Here is a 26,853-nt window from a genome sequence, read left to right as displayed (position 1 = left end):
ACACTGAGCTATCCCACTTGATCGCTAATGAGCAAATACTACATTTAGTGGGTCAAGTGACATGCTTGGGCACATTTACCCGTGTGCAAGAACTGTATTCAAAACCTGCGTAATCCCCAAAGATATATTTTGGAAACAGAAAATTTACAGCACAGAAGGAAGGCATTTGGTCCATCGTTGTCCTTGCTGACCAAAGAAAAAGAGTTATCCAGCCAAATCCTACTTTCCTGCTCTTGGTCCACAGCCTTGTAGGTTATGACACTACAAATGAATAGCCAGTATTTTTCAATAAACCATGAGGATTCCTGCTCTACTCTTTCAAGCAGTGAGTCCCAGAACCTCAACCACCCTTTGTGTAAAAATATTACTCCTCAAGCCTCCTTTAATCCTTAGATTAGGTCTAAAGTCATTCCTATCCATTCTATCCAGGACATGCAATTTTATACACCGCAATTAATCCTCCCCTTACCCTCCCCTCTTCCAAGGAATTCAAGCCCAGTCTATTCAATCTTTCCTTGGCTAAAATTCTCCATTAATATTTGTAAATTTCCTTTGAATTCTCTCTAACGTGATCACATCTTTCCTGTAATGTGGTGACCAGCATTGTGCAGAGTATTCTAACAATGGTATTACTTGGGTTTTACATAGCTTTAGTTTAACTTGCCTGCTCTTACACCCTATGTTTCAACAATTAAAGGAAAGTATGCAATTTGCTTTCTTAATTTCCATATTCATCTATCCTGCCAACTCAGATCTGTCATTATGCACTCCTAAATTCCACTCTTTCTCTACACTTCAAAATATCCTGCCATTTATTACACATTCCCATATCTTGTTTGGCCCATACATTGCATTACCTGTTTAGTAATTATATAGAATGTTAAAACGCAGAGGTATGAAATGTAAAAAAAACGCTTGGAATTTTAATGTCATTTCTTCCACAGGATCGAACAGGATCTGTTCAATCATGGACACTGCCCAGCTCTTTACTTCTGATAGAATAGTCTTCTTTCACTTCCCTATCCAGGAGTAAATCAAGCAAAACTCCATTATAGATATTGAAACTGATATGCTACAATAAATATTGTATCGAGAACCATGGCAGGTGTTTTGTACTTATGCATTCACAAGTCTGTGATTTTCCCAACCTTCCTTTCTGCTGACAGAAAAGTACAGATTGGCAATCAAAAAAGCAGGAAACCCTAACCGATTTCAGATAGAAGATAGAATCCCTATAGTGCAGAAAAGGCTATTTGGCCCATCAAGTCTCTACCGACTCTCTGACAGAGTAACTTACCCAGGTTCTCTACCCTGCCCTATCCCTATAACCCCACACATTTCCCACGGCTAATCCATCTAACCCACACATCTTGGGACACTAAGGGGCAATTTAGTATGACCAATCCACCTAACCCGCACATCTTTGGACTTCCTTAATACTTTTACACTCCCAGAAGTTCATTTACCATCATGCTCATCAACGTTATCTGTCTTTCTAGCTCTCAGCCATGTTCCAGTCAGATATTCGGCTATCTATTTTAATTAATTGCTTTAGTTGGCAGCCTATTCAACATATTCACTGCTTTTGCGGAAGTGGGTTACAGGTTGGTTCTTTCTAATAGCAGCAGCATTAACAACAGCAACAAAGACAATTTGCATTACTTATTGTATCTTAAGGTGCAAATGTCCTGAAGTAATTCATAGAAAAATCGCAAGAGGTCCAGTCAATGAGCAATAGGAAGGGGAAGGGTATGAAGTATGAAGGCTAAACTGAAAATGTAGCTAAAGTCAAACAAAAACATAAGGGTGAGAAGGCAACAGGGCCAATATAAGGAGTTCCAGAGAAGTAACGGAAATCTTCATCAACAATAAAGTCGGAAAGGCTGCACTGAAGGCTGGGGTCAGAAGCACAAATATTCCTGGAGGAGATGAGAGTTTGGAGCAGGAGTTTGTTAGAGGTAGTGGGGGACTGGATCATGAAAGAACTACAGTATGCAGATTTTATGAACATAGGAGTGTTGATTGAACAGTTTTTACTGTGGAACAGAACACAGTGTGTGCTTTGGACAAATTTTAAGTTCTGGGGCATGCGGCCAATGGATTAATTTACTGTGATCTTTCTTGCCACCAGACTCATTATATACAGGCAGTATATGTAATGCCAGGATCTCACACACTGATTCAGCACAATGAAATTTCTAGGCTCATGTGTTAGTTCTGATCCATTGCATTGCAAAATGAAAAACAAAAGATCCAAAAGAAGAAAAGAAAGTTCTGAGGAGGATACAAAGGATTGGTTATGTGGATGGGGAAAAAAACTGGTTGATGGTGTATAATGGGGAAAAATGTAAGCTTGTCCACTCTGGCAGGAAGAATAGAAAAACAGAATAATATCTAAATGGAGAGAGACTGCAGAAAGGTGCTGTAATCACTCAGGAAGCCTGACTGGAAAGGAACATAGTTTATTTAAAGAATGCAAAGTAAAACCACTACCATGATATACACTCTCCAGTCCCTGCCTGGGACTTAGATTTGATTTTGATTTATTATTGTCACATGTATTAGCATGTGCACTATACAAAGCATACCATACAGAGAGAAGGAAAGGAGAGGGTACAGAATGGAGTGGGACTACAGTACAGCAGGCGCAGTCCTGGGTCTGCCTTATAAAAGGCTTAGGTAATGAGTTCCAGTTGGGCAGGCTACTGCCTGTTACTAGGGGAACTCATACCCAATGCCCCCACAGGGAGGTCAATCGGTGATTCCCCATGGATCTTATGGGGGTTATCACAGGTGCGGTACGGAGGGATCCTTTTACATGAATCACAAGAAATCAGCTTGCAAGTGCAGCAAGTAATTCAGAAGACAAATGGAATATTGCCTTTTATTGAAACTGGGATGGTATATAAAAGTAAGGACATCTTGCGACAACTACAGGGCATTGGTGAGCCCACACCTGTAGCACTGTGTACAATTTTGGCCATAGAAAGCATTCTTTCTGGTTGTATCACAGCTTGGTATGGCTCCTGCTCTGCCCAAGACCGCAAGGAACTACAAAGGTCGTGAATGTAGCCCAATCCATCACGCAAACCAGTCTCCCATCCATTGACTCTGTCTATACTTCCCACTGCCTCGGCAAAGCAGCCAGCATAATTAAGGACCCCACGCACCCCGGACATTCTCTCTTTCACCTTCTTCCTTTGGGAAAAAGGTACAAATGTCTGAGGTCACGTACCAACCGACTCAAGAACAGCTTCTTCCCTGCTGTTGTCAGACTTTTGAATGGACTTACCTTGCATTAAGTTGACCTTTCTCTACACCCTAGCTATGATTGTAACACTACATTCTTCACTCTCTCATTTCCTTCTCTATGAACAATATGTTTTGTCTGTAGAGCGCGCAAGAAACAATATTTTTCACTGTATGTTAATACATGTGACAATAATAAATCAAATCAAAATCAAAATCCTTACTTAAGCAAGGACATAGATGCATTGGAGTCAGTTAGGAGAAGATTCATTATTCTGATTCCTGAGATGAAGAGGTTGTCTTATGAAGAAAGCTTGAGCAGGTTGGGTCTATACCCACTGGAGTTTCCATGTTGAGAGGTGATTTTATTGAAACATACTTGATCCTGAGGAAACATGACATTGTAGAAGCTGAGAGGATATTTTCCTTCCTGGGGGAATCTAGAACCAGGGTATCATTTAAGATGGGGATGAGGAAGAATTTCTTCTCACAGAAGATCATTAATGTTTGGAATCTGCTCCCCAAGTGAGCAGTGGAGACTAGAGGTCTTTGAATACATTCAAGGCTGAGTTCAACAGAGTTCATGACACAGGGTTCATGACACAGGCAAGAAAGTGGAGTTAAGGCCATATCAAATCAAGACGTGCTGGTTAGGTGCATTGGCCATGTGAAATTTTCCCTCAATGTACCCGAACAGGTGCCAAAGTGTGGCGACTAGCGGATTTTCACTGTAACTTCATTGCAGTAACTTGTGACACTAATAAATAAAGCAAAAAATCAACCATGATTTTATTGACTGGCAGAGCAGGTTCAAAGAGCTGAATGGCTTATAGCGACTCCTATTTCTTAGGTTCTTCAAATTTTGCTTCAAACTCATTGGGTCGAATTTTCATTCATCTTCAGAGGTAGGACTTTAGGCAGTTGGGCTGATAATTTCCCAGGGTCCCTCCACCAGCATCTCCCGGTTACTGACACGGAATTCATCCTGGCAATAAGATCAGGAGTCAGGGAAAAAAAACCTAGCCCATTAATTTTATGTTCATGACCTCTATTATTTTTATTATGACTCATATCCCCAGTTAAGCATCTGCTTAAAAATACATGATCCATAGAGTTTAAAATATCAGAATAATGTAACCTATAACATTATCACCCATTCATGGACAGGAGCGGAAACTCCAACCCAACCCAACCCAAACTGCTAATACTAATTTTTAACAAATCAAGTCTTATTCAAATTGTGGATTCATGCTGATTGCTCTTAAATCTCTGACAGCACACACATTTTATTTTGATGAGAAATTATTAAGATATTCAATAAAATGTTTAATAATGTTGGCTTTTTCAGACAAGCCCATTTTTGTGAAAATATTAATGAATCCCCAGGAGAGTCGCTCTTGACTCTAAACCGTTGCTCTGGAAATTGCTTCTATTTGCTACCTAGCGGCTTGCAATCACGTAACTTTCCATTAATGTTTTTGTCGTTCGATTTTAAGAAAATTGCAACAGTGTAAAATAAACACAAAGCAGAAATCTACACATACTGTCAGTAAAATCTTGTTCTATTAATTGACTCCAATGTAAGCTTGACTGAGCATTGTAACATTGTAAAATGGCCCATTTGTCTATATGCAATGCAGAGCCATACAGTAACATGGAAAGACCATTGAAAAAGACAGTATTTTGGACTCATTCATTGTTAAGCGTGAAACCCTTATGCCATATTTAAAACCAGCAATATGCAGGTACGAGTTCAATGCTGTCTGTTTTTACAATGGTACATGGGACAATACTGAGCTATGCCACCCTACTATGCACTTACAGACAGCAGAACCCTTTAAGATGTTCGCCTCCCATCACTTCTGAAAACCGGTGTGAAGTTGAAGTGGTGCCAGAATGTCGCTCAAAGATGGCTTTGCACACTTTGTGATGAATTAATTTTGTGCTGCCCAAAACGGAAGCAATATTACAAATTCTGCATCTTTGCAACATTAAAATGCCGCTCAGTCAAGGGAGAACTCTATAATTTAGTTAGCCCATTATTACAGCTCATCGGTTTCATACCCAGATTGTACCTGGTCATTCAGAGTTTATATCTTCTCGACTTTGGTGGTGAGAACATTTTTAATGGATTACTTTGTTCATGAGATTTCCCAGGTCCAGCTATACTGTTGGAATCAAGACCGCATTGTGAGATTATCCTGCCCTGGTTTTGTCATATGCAGTCACCTGGCCCTTTCATTTACAAAAATATATGATTGATATAAAAGACCCTCTCACTGGAAGACACAATGAGTAAGCACCTTGGATAATTCCTTCAGTCTCTAAAACGGCTATATTGCTAGATTGTGAAAGGTCTCTTTCATTAAAAGGCAAAACGTAGTAGAGGTATGTCGAGGTACAATCTCAGTTGTAACTCAAGATATTGCAAAGCTAGCTTGATGGGGGAAACTGTGAAATGGTTCAGAAGACACTACAATAATACTACATTAAAAGCGATTAAAACAGTAACTCTTATATCCCAGCTGCAGCCCACTCTCTTGGCTCTCATTTCTGCTCAATGCTAAATTTAGGAACAGCACCAACAGCTGACGAAATTATGGGTGAAAGCATGAACCATCAAGGAGATGGCAACTTGGGCTCCCTCCCAACTCTCTCCGTTCATGTTTACATCAATATGCTATTTCCATAAGTTTATAATCATCGCTCCCGATAGGAATTTATTCATTCATTCATCACTGGTAAGGTCAACCTTTACTGCCTCCTCCGATAGAATGGAGTATTTGCTCAAACAATTCCATTTAGAGGGCACTTCAGAGTAAACCACATTGTTGCGGGTCTGAAGTCATACATAGGCTATATTGTATAAGGATGGCAGACGTCCTTCCCCATTAGTGAGCCAGATGGATCCTTGTGACAATTCACTGGTTTCATGGCTAGCAATACTGATGTTTTTTAAAAAAATCTAGATTTATTTAATTAACTGAATTTGAATTTCCCAACTGCCTTGGTGGTATTTGAGCACACATCTTCAGATTCTGAGCTGCACAGTGACAGAGTGGTTAGCACTGCTGCCTCACAGCGCCAGGGACCCAGGTTCATAGAAATCATAGAATCATAGAAACCCTACAGTACAGAAAGAGGCCATTCGGCCCATCGAGTCTGCACCGACCACAATCCCACCCAGGCCCTACTCCCATATCCCTACATATTTACCCACTAATCCCTCTAACCTACGCATCTCAGGACACTAAGGGGCAATTTTTTTTTTAGCATTGCCAATCAACCTAACCCGCACATCAATTCCGGCTTTGGGTGACTGTCTGAGTAGAATTTACACATTCTTCCTGTGTTTGCGTGGGTTTCCTCCCACACTCCAAAGATGTGTAGGTTAGGTGGACTGGCCATGCTAAATTGCACCTTAGTCACGGATTTAGCAGGATAAATACGTTGGATTACGGAGATAGGGCCTGGGTAGGATTGTTGTCTGTGCAGGCTCGATGGGCCAAATGGCCTCCTTCTGCACTGTGGGGATTCTATAATTATTTATCCAGGAGCATATTGTTTAAGCCAAAATCTATCGTCAATTTATTCTCAGGATTCACATAGTTGATAATTTACAATACAATGCCTGATTTAAACAGATAACCTTTTCAGAAAACTAAATAATAGAGTGAAGGGATCCTGACATTGGGACTTGTGCTCCCACTTGCAGGACCAGTTTCAGTAAGAAGTCTCATAACACCAGATTAAAGTCCAACAGGTTTATTTGATAGCACGAGCTTTCGGGGCGCTGCTCCTTCATCAGGTGAATGGAGGATTGGGTTCACAAACAGGGCACATACAGACACAAACTCAATTACAAGATAATGGTTGGAATACGAGTCTTAACAGGTAATCAAGTCTTTACAGGTGCAGACAATGTGAATGGAGAGAGGGTTAAGCACAGGTTAAAGAGGTGTGAATTGTCTCAAGCCAGGACAATTAGTGAGATTTTGCAAGCCCAGGCAAGTCGTGGGGGTTACAGCTAGTGTGACATGAACCCAAGATCCTGGTTGAGGCCATCCTCATGTATACAGAACTTGGCTATCAGTCTCTGCTCAGCGATTCTGCGTTCTTGTGTGTCTTGAAGGCCACCTTGGAGAATGCTTACCCGAAGGTCAGACGCTGAATGCTCTCGACTGCTGAAATGTTCCGTGATAGGACGCGAACACTCCTGCCTGGTGATTGTCAAGCGGTATCCATTCATCCATTGTCAAAGTGTCTGCATGGCCTTGCCAATGTACCATGCCTCGGGACATCCTTTCCTGCAGTGTATCAGGTAGACAACGTTGGCCGAGTCGCAAGAGTGTGTACCGTGTACCTGGTGGATGGTGTTCTCACATGAGGTGATGATGCAGGGGCTGCCTTTTCTGTCACTTTGGGCCATGGAGCCTCTGGTTGCGATAACTCTCCAAGGCTGACACAGGGAGTCTACCTCCTTTAGCTTCTTCACGTGGTCAGGGGATTCAACAAATAGTCAACAATTGTCAAATTGCCTGCCATGCAAAATGGCCCTTGATGAGAGTTTAATGCTTACAAAGTGGAAGTCCACCTCCCTGGAGCAGGCAATCAATCTGTCTCACAACCTGCTGCTGGGAAAATTCCCCAGCGACTGGGTTGTACAAGGAAGCTGTGCCACCGCGGCACCCTGCTACTTTAGCAGCTTCAACCCCAACCTTTTAGCCAGCCAGCCAGGGATTGGCAAACTCTGCCCACAGTGTTTAACATTGGGTGGCATTGTTTGGCCCCCCCGCGGTATCTTCCTCGCAGCGGGAGGCGGCGCATCATTGGCTGACAGTGGGATCTTCTGGTCCGATCACTGTCAACGGGATTTCCCCATTGACTCCACCCCATGCTGCTAGTAAACCCGGGGCTGCGCCATCGGCAAGATCGTGTCAATGTGAACAGCCAGAAAGTGGTGATTTTAATTCTTTATTGGAAGAAGTTAATATAAGTGCAGTTCTCCTCACAGAACCCTATCTAATAATAAGGAAATTGATGATTTAAGCAAGGGAATTCTGAGAGGACAACCAAGCTGCACTTATACTGTCCCAGAGAGTATCTGAAACAGAAGGTCAAATAAATTCTTCTTAGTTTCTTTTTCAGATTGAAGAGTGCAAATTTCAACCTACTGACTTTGCTGTGTTTAGTGTTTCCTTTTGACGCCTGCCTCGTGTAGCACAGAGCTGAGAACAATCCTTTGTGAACAGCGCGCATCTACAAACTTCACAACCATCCAGCATTTCAATGCTAAAGGTGATTTCTCGTGTAATTTATGGACCATAACTTATGCAGCATAACTCTCTTCCCATTTTGGTGTCATGTCATATTCTGTTTGTGAGGTCTCCAGGGACAAGACAGCAACCACCACTATTATTTAAGGGCGGCACAGTGGTACAGTAGTTAGCACTGCTGCCTCACAATGCCAGGGACCAGAGTTCAATTCCAGCCTTGGGTGATTGCTTGCAGTTTGCACATTCTCCGTGTCTGCGAGGGTTTCCTCCAGGTGCTCCGGTTTCCTCCCACAGTCCAAAGATGTGCGGGTTAGGTGGATTTCCCATGGTAAATTGACCCTTAATGTTGCAAGATATGTAGGTATGGGGGAGATTAGCGGGATAAATGTGTGGGGTTACAGGAGTAGGGCTGGTTAAGATGCTTTGTCAGAAAGTCGGTACAGACTTGATGAGCCAAATGACCTCCTCCTGCACTGTAGGGATTCTGTCAGTAGTCTCACAACACCAGGTTAAAGTCCAACAGGTTTATTTGGTAGCACGAGCTTTCAGAGCGTTGCCCCTTCATCAGGTGAGTGAAGAGTCCGGTTCACAAACAGGGCAGATATAGACACAAATTCAATTACAAAATAATGGTTGGAATGCGAGTCTTGACAAGTAATCAAGTCTTTTTCTATAATTCTGTAAGCTTGTGGACTAAACAGGCCTCAGAAAAACATAGACCAAGCAGTATTTCTGCAATGATTTAATCCATTTTCCCTCCCCATACACAACATACGTGCACACACACACACACACGCGCACACACACACACACACGCGCACACACACACACGTGCACACACACACACGTGCACACACACACACACACACACGTGCACACACGTGCACACACACACGTGCACACACACACACACGTGCACACACACACGTGCACACACACACGTGCACACACACACGTGCACACACACACGTGCACACACACACGTGCACACACACGTGCACACACACACGCACACAATCATACCTATTTCCTTTCAGAAAGCAGTTGACAAAGTTTTACTGTAAATTGGAATATATTGGCCAATTTAAATATCATATGGGGTTAACAAATGAGATTCTTGCAGGGCAAAGCAAAGTGAAGCTCAGCTTCTCACAAACATTATAATTTTACAACTACTCCATGGTTGGTTCAGATGTAACAATAGTCCCAAGAATTTCCTTGGGCTTTTCCTGATCAGCCATTGTACACTGACATATCTATCCAAGGTTTCTGCCAAATCGGGCGCATTCCCAAGGAAATTACTGGCATATGTGCACTTGGCAGCGGGAAATGCTTTTAACAGTGTTAACAGTGTCTTTACTGCTGTTTAAGGGGCTGTTGTGACACAACATTGGGTTTTCCTCAGCAATGTAATCAGTTCTTACAGCATTCTTTTTGTTTCAACTCCTGCTGTTGCTGCTGAGGCGTGAACAATCGATGGGAAGAATTCTCCCCTCCCCCTCACCGGCAGATGTCAGTACTTACCTGAACAATGTCTGGTGCTGCCTCCGGAGTTCGGGATGGAGGCTGCCAGAGACCATAAACCCTGGAACACCACAACAGCGGATGGAGGGGGGGGGGGGGAGGTGGGCATCCATCAGATGGATCTTCCAGCTTCAGTGTCAGTGAGGCAGTCCATCTTCCAGCTAAGTGTGCTCCTGGAGATCCAGGATCTTCAAGAGGTCCATCTTCTTTCTTCAACGGTGAGTCAATGATGGTGGGCACCTTTTAAACACGGCGTCCAGATACAATGGTGGGATGTGCGCAATCAAGCTTGCCTGGCCAGAGAATGCGGTGCTAAACCGCAGGATGCATAATTAATGAGGTCAGGGCCATGGCTTCCTGATGGCCTTAGCAGTGGGAAACACCCTGCACATGGCCCCTGCCATGGGACATAATCCCAGATCGGAGAACTCGACCCAAAGTTTCAGCAAGGGTCTGACTTATGTTGTCTTTTTCTTAAACAAATTCTCCAAGAGAGGGCAAAGTATTCCATAGGGTTTGGTAGAGAGGAAGGATGGGGGAGTGGTGATTCAAGACTATTCATCAAATCTCTTGGACATAATAGCAGTTTTCAGCTCACTGCTGCACGACCTTTCAGCACCTTCTGCTCCCTTGTTTAAGGCCCACGTCATGTGGGCCTCAAAACAGTTGGCCTGCTTTTCTCATCCAAACAGGCAGGAGTCTCAGTCAAGATTTTAATCCTTCCACTTGGTACTCGGATGCCGTTTGGGTCGTCCACCAAGTGGAGCAGACACTCTCTACGCTGCACCCATTGGAACGGACTTCAGAAGCCCCCAGCAAGTGACTCTTGTAGGAACCACTGCAGTTTGCTCCAGGAAAAATTTAAAGTCTGCTCAGGCGATGATTGTTTGGTGGCCAGAGGAAGCAGACATGCACCTGCCAACACCACAAAAGTCCTCTCGCCTGCCTTTTTCCTCCCCGATTCTTTAAAGAAGTGCTAGCTGCCCAGTTCCATGGGTGAACAGTCAGATATACTCAGTGGCCTTTATGCTCTGCCTCACTTCTTTTTGGTATTCTTCAATGTTTAGATTATTCAGTTTGTTTTCTACCAGTTATTTTCTTTTATTTTGTTTCTATGTGTTTTATTTCTACATTTAAAAACTACATTTACATTACATTATTTTAAACTACAGTAATGGGGCCCAATCTATAGCCCTCAGTAGCTAAAGCTCCCAATATTCAGGACCTGTTCTGCCTGCTTTTGCCAAATGCACTTCAATGCAATTGACAAGTGTACTCCTTCTCATCAGCAGCTCAAATGGATAAATAACTCAATCGTACTTCAGGGGGAAGTGATGGCCTAGTGGTATTATCGCTAGACTATTAATCCAAAAACTCAGCTAATGTTCTGGGGACCCGAGTTTGAATCCCACAACGGCAGATATCTGGAATTAAGAATCTCCTGATGACCTTGAAACCATTGTCGATTGTTGGAAAAACCCATCTGGTTCACTAATGTCTTTGAGGGAAGGAAATCTGCTGTCCTTACCCGGTCTGGCTTACATATGACTCCAGAGACAAAGCAATGTGGTTGACTTGCAAATGCCCTCGGGCAACTAGGGATGGGCAATAAATGCTGGAAAACCAGCGACGTCCATGTCCCACGCATGAATATCCCACAAATTCCCGTTACCGTACTTCTACCATTCCGGCAACATTAACCAAGTAGAAAACATGTTATACAGCATTAACAAATGCTAGAAACTTGTTAACCAGCTAATTGCTACATTTAGTTCAGGCAATTGTTGGCCAATGGACATTGCAATAGTGCATATTCATTAAATGTCAGGAGGTTCAAGGTATGAGGAACACATCAACAAATTGGATTAAGACTGAGCAAAACATCTATTTCATATTAATTAATTAGTCTAATGAGTTCTTCTGACTTACTGACAACTTCAAGAAGTATGCTTCGCCTAGTTTTGTTCATAAGCTGGGATTTTTAATCAGATTTTACCAAAAAGTAAGCAATGAAAGGAAATGAGCTATTGTCAGTGTTATGATCTGAAATCCTAGGCATTTATGTCAAAAACTATGTGGCTCCACCATAAATGTTTTGCAGTGATTTCTGAGTGAAATACAGAGAACTGTCCAACTTGCAGACTGGCAGCATTTCCTTCTCTACCCCTTCCAGTGCTGAAATATTAATAGGAGGAAAAGATAATCATCCTTTCAAAGCTACATGGCTGTAACAAAATAAACTATATAGGTACATGATGAGTTACTAGGAAATAAATGTAGTCGGACCTCTTTATAGTGAACAGAATTTGTGAAACTCAAATGAAAAATTTAAATCTTCCAACTCATTTCCTTAGAAGTGAATGGAATTACGTTCTCAGGAATTACTCCCACTGACAATGATAATTTGAATGCAAATTCTCTATGGTTTAGTCGATAAAGATCAGTGTGATATGATTCATAGACCATAAGAAACCAGTGTCTGTTACGATAAAATGTTCAATATCTATCTACATGCTGATTAATTTATTGACTTCATATCTCAAAAAAATTAAAATGCTTAAATTTCATTTTAGCTGCTGGAATGAGACTCATTTTTGTCACTCTTGCATGTGGCTTGGAACTTCCAATCTCTGGATGGTTATAGCCCAGAAGTATTTCCCAAGAAGCCAACTGTCATCCCAGTGTCAAAGCAAAGCCAGGCAGCATGCCTCAATGACTACTGCCTAGTGGCTCTGATATCCATCATTATGAAGAGCTTCTAAAGTTTAGTCAATGGCATACATCAACTCTCGTCTTCCAGATAGCCTGGATCCACAACAGGTCCACACCAGATGCCATCTCTCCGGCCCTACCGTCAACCTTGGAACACCTAGATAATACTTATGTAAGACTCCTATTTATTGACAACAGCTCAGTCTTCATCACCATAATTCCAACAAAACTCATCTCCAAACTCTGTTGCCTAGGAATCCACTCCTCCCCTCTGCAACTGGACTCTCAACTTCCTAACACATAGGCCGCAATCAGTAAGGATAGACAACACAACACCTCCTCCACAATTATCCTCTATACCAGTGCCCTGCAAGGCTGTGTCCTCAGCGCCTTACTATACTCCATATACACTTATGATTGAGTTGCCAAATTCTGCTCCAACTCCATTTTCAAGTTTGCTGATGACACTACTGTAGTGGGGTCGGATCCTACTACCTCAGGAAAGCAGCCAGCATAATCAAGGACGCCACACACCCCGGACATTCTCTCTTCCACCTTCTTCCACTGGGAAAAAGATACAAAAGTCTGAAAGCACGTCCCAAAAGATTCAAGAACAGCTTCTTCCCTGTCATCAGACCTTTGAATAGTCTTTAAATATATTAAGCTGATTTTTCTTTTCACACTACCTGTAACCAGAAATCATAGAAACTCTACAGTGCAGAAGGAGGCCATTCGGCCCATCGAGTCTGCACCAACAACAATCCCACCCCAGGCCCTAACCCCACAACCCCACACATTTACCACGCTAATCCCTCTAAACTGCACATCCCGAGACATTTTGGGCAATTTAACGTGGCCAATTAACCTAACCCGCACATCTTTGGACTGTGGGAGGAAACCGGAGCACCCGGAGGAAACCCACGCAGACACAGAGAGAACGTGGAAAATCCACACAGACAGTGACCCAAGCCAGGAATCAAACCCGGGTCACTGAAGCTGTGAGGCAGCAGTGCTAACCACTGTGTCACCATGCTGCCCCACTGCTAGAATCGCGTGAACCACTGCTAAAGGAAATGGGTTACCGAAGAATGACCATCATCTCGAAGCATACTGTGTATTATGTTCAAGCTCGTGCAATGTTTATGAAATTATAACAATAAGCATTGCTTTGGAAATACAAAAAGAAAATGAAACCTTTCAGGTTTGGCTGTTCATGGAAGATGAACTCGCTCCTTTCTCCATTTCAGGAAGCTATCAGTTAGCAATGCTTAGTAATCCTCACTCTTGACTTTTCATTTTACTTCTAAGGAATCAGTAGTGGAGTAAATTCTTGAATCTCGATCTAAACATAGCACCGTTGTCCTAAAATGGAGATTCAGCATTTTGTCCTTTGATTGGGTACATTATTTGATTTGTCATATCATTTGAGGCCAGCAGTGTTAAACTAAAATATGGCACCTTTAACAAAGGAAAAGATCAAATTATAATGCAGAGTTATCAGTGCTTTTTATGATTACAAAAAATCCAATAAACCTCAGTAGACAAAAGGTCAAATTATACCCAAGAAATTAATTTCCTGCCAACAGTTAGTCTCGACATCAAATCTCGAGACTGTCAGTTTCTATTCTTGCAGCTAAAATCAGTAGGCAGTATATACCAACTGAGCGTTTGAAGATTTATTTCTAATTTTACCTATATTCCAACCTGTAGCAGAGTATCTGATGAAAAAGTCCACAGCACTGAAGCATGCAATCAGTCTCACCATAACGACTGCAGCAGTAGAATTCAAAGCTTTTGCATTAGGATTTCAATGGTACGACAATCCTGTTTATTTAGATGGTGGCAGTCCATTTACATTGACCTGATTTGGATTAATCGGACCCTGGTCTGAATGTGAGTATTAAATACAACCTGCTCAGTTGATCGAGTTAGAAATTAAGTTCCCTGTTGAGAACATAAGAATTAGGAGCAGGAGTAGGCCATTTGGTCCCTCTGCCATTCAATAATATCACGGTTGATCTGATTGCCAAATAATATGAGCAAAGATAACCTGGATAATGAGTTCATACAGTTTTTTTTCCAGAATAGTTTCTTAAAGCAGCATATTTTAGTACCAATTTAATTTAATAAATTAGATCTGGTCATGTGCAATGAGGCAAGTTCAATTAATAACATCATAGTGAAGGCACTAGGTAGCACAGAACATAATATGATTGAATTTCACATTCAGTTTGAGGAAGAGAAGAGTAGCTCTAAGACTAGTGTTTTAAAGTTAAATCTAACTCCACTTGCCTGCCTCCCAAAACCCTCAATTCTCTTGTTGATCAAAGGTCTGTCTAACTCAGCCTTGAATATATTTAATGACCCAACCGCCAATGTTTTCTGGGAGAAAATCTAAAGATTAACCATTCTCTTCGAGAAAAAATTCCACCATATCTGCATCCTAGTTCTGGATTTTCCCCCCCCCCACCCAATTAAGGGAAATATCCTCTCAGCATTTACCTTGCCAACCCCTCTCAGAATCTTATTAAGGTAAAAGGTAAAGTTATCATAGTCCCAGATGACCATAGGTTGACTGGTGGTGATTTAACCTAAGGATCACCAAATCTGAGGCGAGACGCAAGGTTGAGAAGGTTGAGGCTTTCATGAATAACCTTAGCTGGTTTGGGAATTGAACCCATGTTGTTAGCGTCGCTCTGCATCACAAACCAACCGTCTAACCAACTGAGCTAACAATGCTTCAGTGAGATCATCTCTTATTCGTCTAAACTCCGTAAGTATAAGCCTTTCCTCATGAGATAACCCCTTCATCTCAGGAATCAATATTTTGTCTGTACAAATTGCAAGAAACAATACTTTTCATTGTATCCCAATACACATGACAATAATAAATCAAACCAAATCAATCAAGTAAACCATCTCTAAACTTCCTCCAATGCAAGTCCTTAAATAAGGAGACCAAAACTATTTTCTTCTATATTTAAACACAGGTAGTCTAAGAGACCATTTATTGTTATGTTGGTTGTCACAAAATTCCTGTCTGAAAATGTGCTTTATGTCAAATAATGATGTTAATCCTCCAGTTGTAAATCTTACAGTCAAAGGTGGCTATCGCAATTTACATCCACATTCCAATCTATTGGAATGGAGACACCAGGCGCCATCTTACCAACCATTCATGCTACGCTTCTGCTGCAGTGAAGTTGGAGAACTTGGTGCCCGGCCAAATCTTTGTTCACTGCAGAGGGATGGGAAAATCTAGCCGACATTCGGCCAGCATGACTGCAAAACCCTTCAAAGACAATGACCTCGGAGGAATGTTAAAGACCAACATCCCCTGTCCCATGTGTAAAGCATCAAGGCAATCACTTGACATATTCATGTATTGGAGATGAACCATTAAACCTAATTATTTGGACATGGGAGCCTGGTGAAGAGACCTTCTTCGACATAGGGAAGAATCTGAAGAATTCCTCCTATGATCTAATCAAGTTACTCTTAAAAGACACTGATGATCTTATTTGGATCCCTCAGCGGTGAGAGAAAGTTGTGTGACAAACCAACTGCGCGTGTTTCGGCCTTGTTTACTCTGCAGAACTAATCTACACATACATTAGATGAATAGTATTGGCAAAGGTAATCTGGATGATGAGTTCATAGAGCTTTTTCAGAACAGTTTCTTAAAGCAGCTCATTTTAGTACCAATTTAATTTAGTAAATTAGATCTGGAAATGTGCAATAAGACAGGTTCAATTGATAACATTACAGTGAAGGCAGTAGGTAGCACTGATCATAATATGATTGAATTTCACATTTAGTTTGAGGAAGAGAAGAGTAGCTCTAAGACTAGTGTTTTAAACTTAAATAAGGGTAATTGTGCGGCTATGAAGACAGAGTTGGCTCATATGAGCTGGAAAATTAGGTTAAGGGATAGGTCAGTCACAGACATTTAGGGAGATATTTCAGAACAGTCAGAAAATATATATTCCAGCGAGAAAGAAAGCCTCTAAGGGAAAAACACACCATCTGTGGTGAACTAAAGAAGTTAAAGATAGTGTCAAATTGAAGAATTATATATTTTTTTCCAGATTGGCAGGTCAGAGGATTTAACAGAATAAAAAGAGCAAAAAGTGATAAATAAATTAATAAGAAAGGATAAATCAGAGTACGAGTGAAGGATAGCTAGAAATATTAAACCAGTTTGTAAGAGTTTCTACAAATATTTAAAAAGGAGAAAACTAAGGTGAGCACTGGCCCTCCAGGGAACGAGAACAGGGAATCAACAATGGAAAATAAGGGAATCAACAATGGAAAATAAGGAAATAGCAGATCATAGAATCCCAACAGTGCAGAGGGAGGCCATTTGGCCCATCGGGTCTGCACTGACCACAATCCCACCAAGGCCCTATCCCTGCAACCCCATGGATTTACCCTGCTGATCCCCCTGACACTCAGGGACAATTTAGCATGGCCAATCAACCTAACCCGCACATCTTTGGACTGTGGAAGGAAACCGGAGCACTCGGAGGAAACCCACGCAGACACTGGGAGAATGTGCAGATTACGCACAGTCACCCGAGGCCGGAATTGGACCCGAGTGCCTGGCACTGTGAGGCAGCAGTGCTAACCATGGTGCCACCGTGCCACCCCAGATGAATTGAACAGATATTTTGCTTTTGACTTCACTGAAAAGGATACAAATAACATGCCAGAAATAATCCAAAGTCAAAAGGGAGGGAGGAATTTAAAACAATTACAATCACCAGGGAAAGGGTACTGAGAGGATTATTGGAACTAAAAGCTGACAAGTTTGCAGGTCCTGATGGACTTTATCCAAGAGTCTTAAAAGATGTGACGGGTGAGATAGGAGATGCATTGGTTTCAATTTTCCAAAATTCCCCAGATTCTGGTTGGACAACCAACGACGCAGTTTTGAGGAAAGCAGGCACAAAGGAGGAATCTTTGCAGATGATCACAAAAAGAGAACTGCAATTCCCTGAGCACATACTTAGGAGAGAGAAGCTGGAACTTCCGATAGTGACTGGTAAAATTGAGAGCAGCAGAGCACTACACCGACAGCGTAAGAAGCAGAACAGGTCCAAGATTAGAGAACAAAATGTTGGCTGTTCTCAAACATCATGAAAGTGCTAAGTGGGAACAGAATTGAGCTTGTCTGTGTTGCCCATTATTGTTAATAACTGGCAAGCACAGGTTAAGTGCACATGAACAATAATTACTTAATTACAGTGCACCAGAGTGGATTCCCATGGAATCATGCTCCAGAACGCAACATTCACAGGAAAATTATTATTTGGTGAGGTGATAAAGGGCTCCAAATGCCCATTGAACTGTACTTCAGTAATAGAAATAGCACGAGGAGATAGAGTCAGGGCTAATCCAACTAACCTGCACATCTTGGGACATTAAGGGGCAACTTAGCATGGCCAATCTACTTAACCCACGCATCTTTGTAGTGTGGGGAGGAAACCAGAGCACCCGGAGGAAACCCACGCAGACATGGGGAGAACTTGCAAACTTTGCACAAACAGTGACCCAAGGTTGGAATCGAATCCAGGTCCCTGGTGCTGTGAGGTAGCAGTGCTAACCACTATGCCACGCTGGAAGTCTCCCCACATGGTGGGAGCCCAGACCAATGCTGGTTAAATGCTGGCAGGGATAAAAAGTGGCTGTTAATTGGCCAGTTAAATGAATTGGCCTGCCACCACTCTCTGGGCAGCTGAACTGCTGCCATTCCCGCTTCTGGGAATATCCTTTTGCTTCAATGGCCTTCTGCCACCATTTAACAAATCCTCCTCCCTCCCAGCTCCTCTCCAGAGGACCAGTGAAAGAGGTTGAACAGCTTGGAAACGCTTTGTTACTGAAGGAATTGCAATGGTTACAAATGAAATAAAACAAACTCATAGCATTTAACTGTCCACTAAAGATTTTAAGAGATTATAAGATTTTTACCCGGCGGAAACCAGACAGAACCATTCTGTTTCTGCTCAGTTATTAAAGTGAAGGGGACAGATGAGGCATCCACCTATCTGAGGCAAACACCTCAGGATTTAAGCATTCTCCAGACAGGAGAACTGTGAGAGGAAACCGAAGCACCTGGGGGAAATCCATGCAGACATGGGGAGAATGTGCAAACTCCATACAGACAGTTACCCAAGCTGGAATTAAACTTGGGTCCCTGGTGCTGTGAGATTTTTATCCAGATAGGAACCCAAAGCCATTTCAAAAGCCTGTTGACAAGAGAGCGTTCACGCTCTAGAAATTGCCCAGTGGAGGCTTCGATAGGTAAGTTCAGAATTTATTCTTTGTGATACCAGGAGGATCAGAGGTGTCCTTCTGGATATTGTAAAAGAGCTTGGGTTACTACTGCACCAGGTTTCCCTCCCCATCATTCATGGGCGGCACGGTGGCATAGTGGTTTGCACTGCTGCCTCACAGCGCCAGGGACCCGGGGTTCAATTCCAACCTTGGGTAACTGTGTGGAGTTTGCACATTCTCCCCGTGTCTGCGTGGGTTTCCTCCGGGTGCTTCTGTTTCCTCCCACAATCCAAAGATGTGCGGGTTAGGTTGATTGGCCATGTTAAATTGCCCTTAGCATCAGGAGGATTAGCAGTGTAAATATATGGGACTAGGGGAAAAGATTTGGGAGGGATTATTGTCAGTGCCGGCTTGATGGGCCATTTTCTGCATTGTAGTGATTCTATGACTCACTATCTCAGAACCCTCCTGATCATGTCTCAACGCCCTGTGTCCAGTTGACTGTTTCCATAACATCAAGTCTGTCATTCAATAGCAAAAACCAATGGAAAGAAGGTTTGCATGAATAATCTTATAGTCATTATAGACTTTCAAAGCAGACACTAAGTGAGACACAATCTTTATGATGAAGCAAACTGCAGGTCACAGCTCTATATAAATGCTGCATTTTTAAAGAATAAGAAAACAATGTTCCTTCAGAAGAAAAACAGAACAATTATTACATATGTCGATGCTTTATAAACCACTTAGCAATGTAATGAAAGGCCTGGACCAGTTATCATCGTTCTTCAAAGCACTACTTTGAATTTTCATTATAAAACCCCACACATCAACCATCGCATGTTAAAGCTTAATTCAGTAATTATAATTCTGACAAAATACATGTCCTTGTTGAATGCATAACCAGTAGTATTATGGTAATTTTCAAAGTGTGTATTACTGTATTGTAGATCATACAGAAGATTTCTTCTCCAGGGAGGTTTGGGGATATGCCAGAAATGTTTAATTTCCAACACTTTATTTCAGGCACCTGCCACAATCTGGAGTCGACTAATATTGTGTACACCTACACACACAAATGCTTTATGATGTATACACTGATTCATTAGGTCCAAATACACAAGATAGAATTAAAACACGTAAACATGCTCCCTGATGACTGAGCTATTTTATCCATTAAGTGGCTAATCCAATGAACCAGCTAGCTATCCAGCTACTACACACAGAAACTACCAGGAGCCAGATATTAGCGGCAGCCAGTCGACAGACCTGCCCTCCCCCCACCCATCCACAAGCCACTGGATGCCGTGTATGCACTGCCAGCTTGCAGCAGAGAATAACTAGCTATGACCAACAGCGGTTAGTTACTTTGCCATCTGTCCATCCATCCACCCAAGCGTACCCACAACTAACAGCGCACACCAGCCGAACACACGGACGACAGAAGCCGGCCTTCAGTCAGGAAGGAGACAACCACCAGATGTCACTGATCCACAACCAGCAGCCTACAACCCAGAACAGGCAGCCACCAGGAATCAGTCTGTGTGGGCAGTAACTTGGACCGTACCCAATCCTTACAGGCTGTCAGCCACCAGCCCACCCACCACCTGTCCCTTAGTTGCAAGGAGCAGTGGGGAGGTCAGAATTTGATCCAGGATCAAGAGCAGTGTTGCCAGAATCAGGATGGAGGGGCGCAGAGAGTCAATAAAGTCAGAGGAGGATAGACAGAGACTCTTGAATCTGGGTGTATTGGGGGGGGGGGTGTGGTGACGTGGTCAGGTCAAGGTCAAGAACCCCCTCAGAATCTGAGATTGGAGATGCAGCAGCACTGGTACAGTCAGCTGTTCATTAGTTTCCTGAGTTAAGGTGGAAGTGGGACATTTGAGGTTGCTCATGCTCCCATGAAAATTTCCTATTCACCAATAGAACAAAGTGAACGCATGCGTTGGGTCAAAAGTTCTCCTTCTGTGCTCTTGGACATTGCAATTTGATACAGGAAGTTCAAGATACACAACTGTAGTGGTGCTGCTGATCATTCTTGCAGTGAACTTTCGTACACAGTCAAGGAAATGAATGGAGCAAACATATGCAACCAGCTACTTCAGCCTGTAAAAATGTCAAATTACACCATATACCTCCAATTACACCCCGGCATGGAAGCTCCAGAGCAGAAAACAGAATGTCGTGCGAAATGTTATCCATCTGTGCCTCCTGTTAACTAATCACAATGAACTATTGAACAATATCGCTGTGGTGATTTATTGCAGCATTACTGATATTTCCATGTGTGCCAACTCCTTTCAAATGACCCCCATGAGCATGATTCTAAATTCAACAAAGTAACTTCTGATTGCAAAACAAGTGCACCAATAAATGGATTTCTTGAAAGAAAAATAATTGGATCGAATATTAAGTAAAGAAACCCTAACAGGGCCAGTATGTTTCCTTTTAATTGCATTAACAATCAAAAGAATGCTTTGCAAAAAATTCCAATCAGCCAGTCATGGAAGGTAACATGTATGCTTTACGTCTTTTAACATTCAACAAGTCAGAATATAGAGGAACGGCTATAAGTGTGTCAGAAGAGATAGTTGTTCAGCTGCGAATGGTGACCACAATTCTTCCGACTGCAAAGCCACAATTGTGAAAAGCCATCTCAGGTTAGAAAAATGGGAACAGATTCACATCATAATTTATTAAATTCTTCTCACCAACACAAATCACTGTTAATTCCTATCAATCGCAATAGAAATATTGCCATTTATAAGTGCGAAGAGCCTAGGGTATCAAGTACCGTCCTGTAAACTTTGGTTGTCATTAGGTTGACAAAAGAACCAGGAAAAAACAAAACTACAAGCTTCAAATTTATGAATCAGACTCTTACCGTCCACACAGGCTGGTTTTGCTCTTGTTGTGCCAGCAATCTGCCCCTTTTTACATGCGCACCTAGCAGTTTGTCTGGCTATAGTCCTACGCGGTTGACTGCTATCTTTGTCCAGGGTGACTATCTCACAAGTACCTGCAGCGAGTTGACCTGGAAAATAAAATACATTTACTTGGCGTCAATAGGTGAGCTGTATCAAAGCAGTCGACAATATCACATGCACATGCAAGGAAAAACAGGTTGTTCATGAATATATTTAACATAACATTATACAGTGATCTCCCTGTGATAAATATCCCAAAACTCCAGCATATTGTTATCCTCATCCTAGAACACAAAAGAGAAAAGAGCCTTAGCATTTACTACGCCACATGAGTCTTATTTCTCTGCAATTGAATTCATAGAACATGGAAATGAAAGGATCATCGATTTGATTTTTAAAATTTGATTTGATTTATTATTGTCACATGTATTAATATACAGTGAAAAGTATTGTTTCTTGGGCACTATAGAGACAAAGCACACTGTTCATAGAGAAGGATAGGAGAGGGTGCAGAGTGTCGTGCACGTTTAATAAACTTTGCGTTGGATAATAAGGGCATATTGAAAAGTCTGATAATGCAAAGTTTACACAGTCAACAGCACGAACAAATCAATGGCCCTCACACTGAAGCAAATGAATACCATCGGTTATTTAAATAAGTTGTTAGGATCTGGGCACTGCTTGAAAAAGGGGAAAGAAGCTGGTTCTATAAAGAATGTTAAAATGGATTTGGACAGGTACTTGAAAAGAAACAACTTGTAAGTTGTGGTCAAAAAGCAGAGGGCATGGAACTAAACACGTTTATTCTTTTGAAGAATCAGTACATACAGCTCAGGAAGCACGTTTCTGTGATCCTATCCAATCACGTGCACAGAATCTCCAACTCTGGTTTTGCACCATCACCTCTCTGGAATGGTAACAGGATATACTTCCTTTCAATTCTCTTCCTGAGCTACATGTTGCCACTTAGTAACATCATCCCCGGATATGGGGGCTGGAATTCTCCAGTCTCGCACGCCCTGTTACTGCTGCCAGCGAGAATGGAGAATTCAGTGCTCAATCAAATCTCCGTTCATTGCAGCAGGACTGGAGAATCACAGCTGCGGGTGAGGTCGGAGAATTCCGGTCGGGGTCAGTTTCCATATGTACATCCAATACCTTTGCACCATCTCTCCTTGATGCCAGACTGCCTGTCCAACATTTGGTCTTGGATGAGCCATAGTTCTCTACAAATGGGAAGACCCACTTGTCTTTGGCTCCACTGCGCAGTCAGTACCTTGCCCACCACTCTAGCCCTCTTCTTAACTACTATATCTGCCTGAACCACAATGTGTGCAATCTCAGCATGCTATGTACCCTTGAACTGAACTTCCAATATCATATCCATGAATCAGGCCATCTAATTCTACATTTGAAATACCTCCCCCTCCCTCAACCTATATACCACTGAAAATCTTATCCATGCCTTTGTCACCTCCAGATTGGAAAGTTCAATGTTTTCCTGGTTAGGCCCCTGGTCTCCACTCTCTAAACCTTAGTTCATTAGAAGTGCTGCAGTAACATCCTGCTATACCTTGTGCTGACTGACTTCCATTGATTCCCAATCCACTATTGCCTCAACATTTTTATCCTTAAATTTAAAGCTGTTTGTGGTCTTAATCCTCCCCTTCTCCATAACCTCCAGGCAAAATTCCCCACTCGGCCATAAATTCGCTATTCCTGGGATTCTTCTGCATCTCCCCATCCTTTGGCCCACTATCAGTGGCTGTACTTTCAGTTGTCTTGGTGCATGTTCTGGAAATGTTTCTTGAAACTTCTTCATCTCCCAAAGCTCTCTCTTCTAAGACTCTCCATAAACCCAACTCTTCGAGCTATGGGCAAACAGAATGGATGCTGAAAAAGAGCTGATTCAAGGAGGCTTTTTTTTTCTAAGTCACGTACGGGGATCTTAGAAGCTCCCCTATTACAACCAACTCTCACTCTGCTCTCCCCTCACCCCCGACCCCCCGTATTGGTGATGGCTATTATAAACTCCAGTTCAGCTGCAGCAATTAAGCCCGAATAACAAGCTTGCTTTCTCACCCACAAAACATCATTAATTGTTTAAAACTTTTAGCATTGCATGAACAGCCCATCGCAAACAAAACTTGTACACTAACCCATTAATTAAGCAGCTGATTTAGGCTGATGCATGAAGTGCAAATATGTTTGAAATATACCACTGACATGGCTAGCATTCCGTGCCCAACATAATCTGTTTAGAAATTGAGCTTCACACTAGGGGGCAAAGAACGCTCATTTTCAGAAAATGACATTAGCCTTTAATTACAAAAAGTCTACTGGATGCTGTTCAGAATGTGCCACATATGTTGTGGCATTGTAAGCAAAAAGGAAATGTGTATCATTTTAAATGCAACGTATTCCATAACCACAATGACCTGCTGAAGCTATTGCAGAAATCTCAGTGGTAGCATTATTAAAATTACCACTATTACTTATACAGAGCTTATCAACAGCAAGCGTGTATGTTATGAATAGACATTGACTATATGAATTCAGCAATTTAAGATATGAATGAAAGACCTGCATCCGTTTACTGCCTTATCATCTTTCTTAGAAACATCTCATAGTGCTTCAAATACAATGAATCACATTGAAATGCAATCACTGCCTTAATGTCACCAAGAAAGATGGCCATTATGAAAGATTACTTTGAAACCTTCATTGTTGTCATCAGACAAAGGTGGGGGAGAATTTACAAAGGTAATTGGGAAAGTGTAGGAGGGTGGGACTATAAGGATAGCTCTTTGAAAGAACTGATACAGAAACAACAGGGTAAGTGGCCTCCTTCCATGATTCTATTAAATATTCTATTAAATATTGGTCTGTAATATCTACTTGAGCTACTGGAACAGAGAGACGGTTTAATGTTCCAGCATAACAACAACTCGTCTGACAAAGCAGTAGATCACGGTACTACACTGAACTGCCAAACTAGGTTAAACACAAGTACTGGAGTGAAACTGGAATGGATTCATGGGATGGGAGGGCATTTATTCAGGAGGATGGTGGTGGTGGATGGTGACCCTGCCAGCTTCCCACGCCTTCCCACTCCAACTCCCACCAATCAAGGCCCTAACATGGGCAATTAATGCTGGTATTAATCCTGAGATGTTTGCTTGTGGTGTCCCAGGCTTGGTCCTTCATTCAGAGGTACTCAGTACCTGATCGAGGGACGTGCATTAGCTAGAAGGGGGTGTGCTGTGACATCCCCCCCCCCCCACCCCCACCATGCTCTTGCTGCCAACACCTCCTAACTTCTCCCTCACCCGTGACCCCACCCAGTGTTTAAGTTTATTTATTTGTATTACAAGTCAGCTTTCATTAACACTGCAGTGAAGTTACTGTGAAAACCCCTTGTTGGCACACTCCGGCATCTGTTCGGGTACACTGAGGGAGAATTTAGCATGGCCAATGCACCTAACTTGCTCGTCGTTTTTGGACTGTGGGAGGAAACCAGAGAACCCAGAGGAAACCCACACAGACACGGGGAGAACGTGCAAATTCTGCACAAACAGTGACCCAAGCCGGGAATTGAACCCGGGTCCCTGGCACTGTGAGGCAGCAGTGCTAACCACTGTGTGACCTGCCGCCTCAGTGAACCAGTTATGTTAAACATATATCTGAATGAGCAGACTGAACTTTGTTTCATTTTTTAAAATGGAAGCTGGGACAAAGCAATTTTCCCTCAGCGCTGGGTTAGGAATTTACTGCGAGCTCAGACACCGGTATGAGGCTTAGATTCACAACCTTTTGACCCTTGGACAACACTGCTATTGCCTGAACCAAATGTTTAAAACATATATTCCTCTGTAAAATTAAAAGATAATAGTGCAAAAGGTTGAACCTTCCTTTCCGATTTTACACCAAGCATTTCCGAACCACATATTGCATTGGCCAGATGTGAACTCAAAGCTCCACTAAATTACCATGTCAATGTACTTCAGCAACTTACTGCTCCAGTGTGACTGTTCCATCTATCACACTTTCTGGCCTTTTGACCCCTGAGCCAGTGGAGTGCCAATTAGTGGAGGCTTTGAGGTCAGTTTATGCTGTGGGTTCATGGCCACTGGGATCCAGGTTGTTGACTTCCCAATGTCATTTCTTTTCAAAGTCTAAACAGTCATTCAAGAGAGGAAATCTTTATTTTATGTCTCCAGGCTGGATTTTAGACCCAAATCCCAGCGGGGGAAAGGTTGTTTTTTTGTGCTGTCCAGTTCTTCTGCACATCCCATATTCACAGGTGGAAATCAGGTTCCTATTTAAAACATAGAAACTAGAAGCAGGAGTAGGCCATTCGGCCCTTTGAGCCTGCTCTGTCATTCATTTTGATCATGGCTGATCATTGAATTCAATATCCTGATCCCCCTTCTCTCCATATCCCTTGAGCCTCAAGAGCTATATCTAATTTCTTCTTGAAATCAGACAACATTTTGACTTCAACTACTTGCTGTGGTAGTAAATTCCACACATTCACCACCCTCCAGGTGATGAAATTTCTCCTCACCTCCGTTCTAAAAGGTTTAACCCTTATTCTCAAACTAGGACCCCTAGATAACATAAAATTGGCCCATTAATAATGAGCCTATAACAAAAACAAAAAAATGTTGGAAAATTTCAGCAGGTCTGACAGCATCTGAGGAAAGAGAATAGAGCCAACGTTTCGAGTCTAGATGACCCTTCGTCAGAGCAATACTGAGACTACACCTGAACAGTCTGTGAGACCAACTAACTTGGATTTATTTACTGCCTTTCATCGAATACTTCACAACCAATGACTAACTTCCCAAGTGTAGCCACTGTTGTAATATAGGCAGACACAACTGTCA

The 26,853-nt window shown here is 42.3% G+C and overlaps 1 protein-coding gene across 1 annotated transcript in view; it reads right to left on the bottom strand.

Annotated features, from left to right (window-relative positions):
• Window positions 1–26,853, bottom strand: part of tafa5a (TAFA chemokine like family member 5a) — a 422,341-nt gene that overhangs the window by 191,752 nt on the left and 203,736 nt on the right. The window contains exon 2 of the mRNA XM_078234613.1: window positions 21,922–22,071. Coding sequence (XP_078090739.1) covers window positions 21,922–22,071 — 150 coding nt within the window. The remainder of the gene's footprint in view (window positions 1–21,921; window positions 22,072–26,853) is intronic.

Source organism: Mustelus asterias, chromosome 19 (assembly GCF_964213995.1).
Source record: "Mustelus asterias chromosome 19, sMusAst1.hap1.1, whole genome shotgun sequence".
Lineage (NCBI taxonomy): Eukaryota > Metazoa > Chordata > Chondrichthyes > Carcharhiniformes > Triakidae > Mustelus > Mustelus asterias.
Note: the sequence above shows the minus strand (reverse complement) of the source record. Positions and strands in the feature narration are given on the sequence as shown.